Source organism: Salmo trutta, chromosome 13, assembly GCF_901001165.1.
Source record: "Salmo trutta chromosome 13, fSalTru1.1, whole genome shotgun sequence".
Taxonomy (NCBI): Eukaryota; Metazoa; Chordata; class Actinopteri; order Salmoniformes; family Salmonidae; genus Salmo; species Salmo trutta.
This window is the reverse complement of record NC_042969.1, coordinates 9,762,733-9,768,732: the sequence shown is the minus strand read 5'-3', so window position 1 is coordinate 9,768,732 and position 6,000 is coordinate 9,762,733. Positions and strand designations below refer to the sequence as shown.

Here is a 6,000-nt window from a genome sequence, read left to right as displayed (position 1 = left end):
GGGGGGAAGGGGCATGTTTTTTTTAATGACACCTTGATTTAGACCAGCCCTCCCCCCAGTAAATTCCAATCTTTCCCTAAGTGTTGAGTTTTATAGTTTCATAACTTTTGCTTTGAAAATTGCCCAAGAGCCTTTGAAAAATGTATAAATGTTGGTTATTTTTCTGCATTGTAATCTTTTTGTGTGTGTAACCATGCCTAATATATTCAATTTGTCTTATGAGGATAACATAATAAAAAAAAAGCATATAGAGAAACAATTCCTTTATTACATTGTAGCCTAATATTGCATTTCAGGGAGCACAGATTTGTAAATAACTATTTTGTAGACAATTCTGGTTATTTTTGTTGACCAAGAATAAATGAGCACATTACAAAGTAGCATAATGGTTTAATCACATGGGCTATTCTCACCTATTGTTTACCCCTAATCCAGTGTTTCCCAAACTCGGTCCCGGGGACCCCAAGGGTGCACATATCGGTTTTTGCCCTAGCACTACACAGCTGAATCAAATAATCAAAGCTTGATGATGAGTTGATTATTTGAATCAGCTGTGTAGTGCTATGGAACAAAAAGTAAATGTGCAACCCTTGGGGTCCCCAGGACCGAGTTTGGGAAATGCTGCAGCCTATTCACTGATGTAATGTCCATTTGGAAACCCTTGCGATTTCAGTGGATAACTGCATTTACAGTAACCATATGCAGTCGGTCCTGTAGGCCTACTGCTTATTCTAGCAAAGACTCCTCTCGCAGGTTTTTGAATTTTTCCACGCCGACGTCAGAAGAAGTGCTGGCCGCGTTGCTGTTGATAGTTGATATACGACTGGATGAGAGCGTCTGGAACTCTAGGCTTCACGGTGTTCAGGGCGCTTTCAAAGTGTCTCCCCATGATGAGCTGTGCTTTGATGTCCTCTTGCAGGGCCAGCAGGGCAGCCTCTCTGCATACTGCCGTTATCTGCGACAGGAAACAGATACAGGGCTGTCAGACGGCCAGATCACGACTACTTAAAATCATGCTAGCATCCACAGCCACTAGGCCAGTGTTTCCCACCGCCAGTCCTCGAGTAACCCCAACAGCACACATTTTTGTTGTAGCCGGGACAAACATACTACATTCAACTCATTTAGGGCTGAATCAGGTGTGCTTGTCCAGGGCTACAATAAAAATGAGTACGGTTGGGGATACTTGAGGACTGGAGTTGGGAAACACCGCCCTAGGCTGTGGTGAGCAGGTCAATAATGAATCTCTACAAAACGAGGTTGACCAAATCATGACCATTGGAATAAAATTTGAATTTAGGTTGTGATCTAATAGTTGAATTTACACATTTGTAACAGTTTGTATTAAGCCATGTGTAATATTACACAATAGCTACAAACTTTTTATGCTTAGCCTACGGTTATTACAGGGTTACACACACACACACACACACACACACACACACACCCACACACACACACACACACACACACACACACACACAACATAATTTTGTATGAATTCAGATTGCACATTTTATTGCAATAAATAACATTTGACTTATGAGGGCAATTCATTATGTTTAGTCTTATCACCGTTAATTATGAAACAGGTGTGGGAGGTGGGGGGGGGGTAATAATTAATATGATTGTAAGGACATGGGGGGTAAATCCGGACGACCCAGAACAGCAGAACTGAAACGTTGAGGGCATAATTACACCTGCAAGGGCTGCGAATGTATTCAATCTATTTCAAGCGGAGGAAACTGAACCATTTGGAAGGTGACCTCACAAATTCCCTTGGCATATTTTCCCCATTCCAAGAAGGGGACAGCACAAAATGGGTACCCTACAATTAAGGATTCAAAGAACTTAAAGAAAATCTTCCTAAAAGGAATAACCCCCTTATTGCAATGGGAAGGGCGAAGAGAAAATAAAATTAGTGGTTCCCCTTGAGCTCATCCATGGGACAGAGGCTGGCAACAAGATGGCAGACTGTTGACATTGACAGACATTGCCGGGTAGACGTCGGCGAAAGGTACAGATCTCAGTTCCTAATCTTAACCATTATGGAGAAAACCACAAAACTGATCTTAGATCAGAAAAACAACAATGGAGGAGGATTGCAGCAGCCAACGAGAATATTTATTTATTTATATTGTAGCTAAAGTGAATTCGTAGCAAAATAGCTCCATAAAGACATGCTCCAGAACTTTGGTGACTGCTATTCGTTTTTTAAACCTCCCGCTTTGGACTGAATGTGTCAATGTGTAGTTCATACATGCATAATCTATGCGTATAATTACTGTCTTACCTCAGTTAGCCAAGAAATCCCCCCAAACATTTTGGGAAGATGTGCTGCACCATTTTCCCTCATGTGGGCCAGCCCCCTAGCAATTTGAGTTCTAGCCATTGAGCTTCAGCGCCTCATATTTGAGTGACAGCTATATATACACAGCAGAGCGCGAGAGAGAGAGAGCAATGATGTGGTGCATATATCTGCATAATTTTGAAGTGGTAGACAATATTCGGGGACCACTTTTGGCTCGTGAGCGCAACTTTCAGAACTACCGGCTAAAAAGTATACAAAAGTACCGGAGAATCTCTTTAGCCACTTTTCCTGTGTGTATATTGGGCCAGGTCGCTGGTTCGAATCTCAGAGCACACTAAGTGAAAAATATGTTGATGTGCCCTTGAACAAAGCACTGGATAAGAGTGTCCGCTAAATGACTAAAATATGTAAAAAATGTGTGTGTCTGTGTAAGAGTGAGTACTGTAAGAGTACTTCTACTTTGACAGATTAGTTGTGGTACCAGCATCCACCAGAGTCACATATTCGCTCAGGTATGGTAATAACCCATCAGTATCCACTTCTCCGACGACTCACTAAAGATCTGTGTGCGCACTGTTTGCCTGTTTTTGCTAGTTCAACTAAAGAGAAGCCAAGTCCTATGTCGCATATAGAGATACATTTAAATATCTCCTGAGAAGTTTAACAGAATTAACCAAAATGTTAAGAGTAGCTAGTACTTCCAAGTATTATACACAAGTGACATGACATCTGGCACCGACAGAGATGGCCGCCTCGCGTTGCGTTCTTAGGAAACTATGCAGTATTTTGTTTTTTAATGTATTATTTCTTACACTGGTACCCCAAGAAATCTTAAGTCTTATTACATACAGCCGGGAGGAACTATTGGATATAAGAGCAACGTCAACTTACCAACATTACGACCAGGAATACAACTTTCCCGAAGTGGATCATCTGTTTGGTCCACCACCCAGGACAATGGATCGGATCGCAGCAGGCGACCCAAAACAACGGCGCCGCAGAAGGGGCAGACGGAGCGCTATTCTGGTCAGGCTCCGTAGACCGGCACATCGCCCACAACTACCGAGTATACTACTAGCCAATGTCCAGTCTCTTGACAACAAGGTAGACGAAATTCGAGCAAGGGTTGCCTTCCAGAGAGACATCAGAGATTGTAACATTCTCTGTTTCCCGGAAACATGGCTCACTCGGGATATGTTATCAGAATCGGTACAGCCACCTGGTTTCTTCACGCATCGCGCCGACAGAAACAAACATCTCTCTGGTAAGAAGAAGGGGGAGGGGGTGTATGCCTTATGATTAACGAGTCATGGTGTGATCATAACAACATACAGGAACTCAAGTCCTTTTATTCACCTGACCTCGAAATCCTTACAATCAAATGCCGACCTCATTATTTACAAAGAGAATTCTCTTCGATTATAATCACAGTCGTGAACATCCCCCCCAAGCAGACAACTCGACGGCCCTGAAAGAAGTTCATTGGACTCTATGTAAACTGGAAACCACATATCCTGAGGCTGTATTTACTGTAGCTGGGGATTTTAACAAGGCTAATCTGAAAACAAGGCTCCCTAAATTTTATCAGCATATCGAATGCGCGACCTGGGCCGGAAAAATTCTGAATCATTATTACTCTAACTTCCGCGATGCATACAAAGCCCTCCCTCGCCCTCCTTTCGGTAAATCTGACCATTTTGTTGCTCCCAGCCTATAAACAGAAACTAAAACAGGAAACGCCCATGCTCAGGTCTGTTCAACGCTGGTCCGACCAATCTGACTCCAAGCTTCAAGATTGCTTCGATCACGTGGACTGGGATATGTTCCGGTTAGCCTCAGACAACAACATTGATGTATACTCTGAGTAGGTGAGCGAGTTTATTAGCAAGTGCATCGGTGACGTTGTACCCACGGCGACAATTAAAACCTTCCCCAACCAGAAACTGTGGATTGATGGCAGCATTCGCGCAAAACTGAAAGTGTAAACCACTGCTTTTAATCAGGGCAAGGCGACCGGAAACATTGTAGCTATTCCCTCTGCAAGGCAATCAAACAAGCTAAGCGTCAGTATAGAGACAAAGTAGAATCACAATTCAACGGCTCAGACACGAGAGGTATGTGGCAAGGTCTACAGTCAATCACGGACTACAAAAAGAAAACCAGTCCTGTCGCGGACACCGATGTCTTGCTCCCAGACAAACTAAACAACTTCTTTGCTCGCTTTGAGGACAATACAGTGCCACCGACATGGCCCGCTACCAAAACCTGCAGACTCTCCTTCACCGCAGCCAATGTGAGTAAAACATTTAAACGTGTTAAACCTCGCAAAGGCTGCCAGCCCAGACGGCATCCCTAGCCGTATCTTTAAAGCATGCGCAGACCAGCTGGCTGGGTTGTTTACGGACATATTCAATCGATCCCTATCCCAGTCGGCTGTTCCCATATGCTTCAAGAGGGCCACCATTGTTCCTGTTCCCAAGAAAGCTACGGTAACTGAGCTAAACGACCATTGCACCGTAGCACTCACTTCCGTCATCATGAAGTGGTTTGAGAGACTCGTCAAGGATCATATCACAAACACCCTACCTGACACCCTAGACCCACTCCAATTTGCTTACCGCCCCAATATGTCCACAGACGACGAAATCGCAATCACACTGCCCTAACCCATCTGGACAAGAGGAATACCTATGTAAGAATGCTGATCATCGACTAAAGCTCAGCATTTAACACCATAGTACCCTCCAAACTCGTCATTAAGCTCAAGACCCTAGGTCTCAACCCGCCCTGTGCAACTGGGTCCTGGACTTTCTGACGGGCCGCCCCCAGATGGTGAGGGTAGGAAACAACATCTCCACCACGCTGATCCTCAACACTGGGGCCCCACAAGGGTGCGTTCTCAGCCGTCTCCTGTACTCCCTGTTCACCCATGACTGCGTGGCCATGTGCACCTCCAACTCAATCATCAAGTTTGCAGACGACACTACAGTGGTAGGCTTGATTACCAACAATGACGAGACGGCCTACAGGGAGGAGGTGAGGGCCCTCGGAGTGTGGTGTCAGGAAAATAACCTCACACTCAACGTCAACAAAGCAAAGGAGATGATCGTGGACTTCAGGAAACAGCAGAGGGAGCACCCCCCTATCCACATCGACGGGACAGTAGTGGAGAAGGTGGAAAGTTTTAAGTCCCTCTGCGTACACATCATGGACAAACTGAAATGGGCCACCCACACAGACAGCGTGGTAAAGAAGGCGCAACAGCGCCTCTTCAACCTCAGGAGGCTGAAGAAATTTGGTTTGTCACCAAAAACACTCACAAACTTTTACAGATGCACAATCGAGAGCATCCTGTCGGCCTGTATCACCGCCTGGTACGGCAACTGCTCCGCCCACAACCTCTGGCTCTCCAGAGGGTAGTGAGGTCTGCACAACGCATCACCGGGGGCAAACTACCTGCCCTCCAAGACACCTACACCACCCGATGTCCCAGGAAGGCCAAAAAGATCATCAAGGACAACAACCACCCAAGCCACTGCCTGTTCACCCTGCTATCACCCAGAAGGCGAGGTCAGTACAGGTGCATCAAAGCTGGGACCGAGAGACTGAAAAACAGCTTCTATCTCAAGGCCATCAGACTGTTAAACAGCCATCCCTAACAATGAGTGGCTGCTGCCAACATACTGACT

At 45.3% G+C, this 6,000-nt stretch overlaps 1 protein-coding gene across 2 annotated transcripts in view; it reads right to left on the bottom strand.

Moving 5' to 3' along the window:
* Nucleotides 1-248: 248 nt before the first annotated feature.
* afg2a (AFG2 AAA ATPase homolog A) overlaps nucleotides 249-6,000 on the bottom strand; it is a 124,022-nt gene continuing 118,270 nt past the window's right edge. For both annotated transcript variants that reach the window (XM_029770838.1, XM_029770839.1), the window contains exon 17: nucleotides 249-955. In XM_029770838.1, the coding sequence (XP_029626698.1) occupies nucleotides 779-955 (177 nt within the window). In that variant the 3' untranslated portion in view covers nucleotides 249-778. The remainder of the gene's footprint in view (nucleotides 956-6,000) is intronic.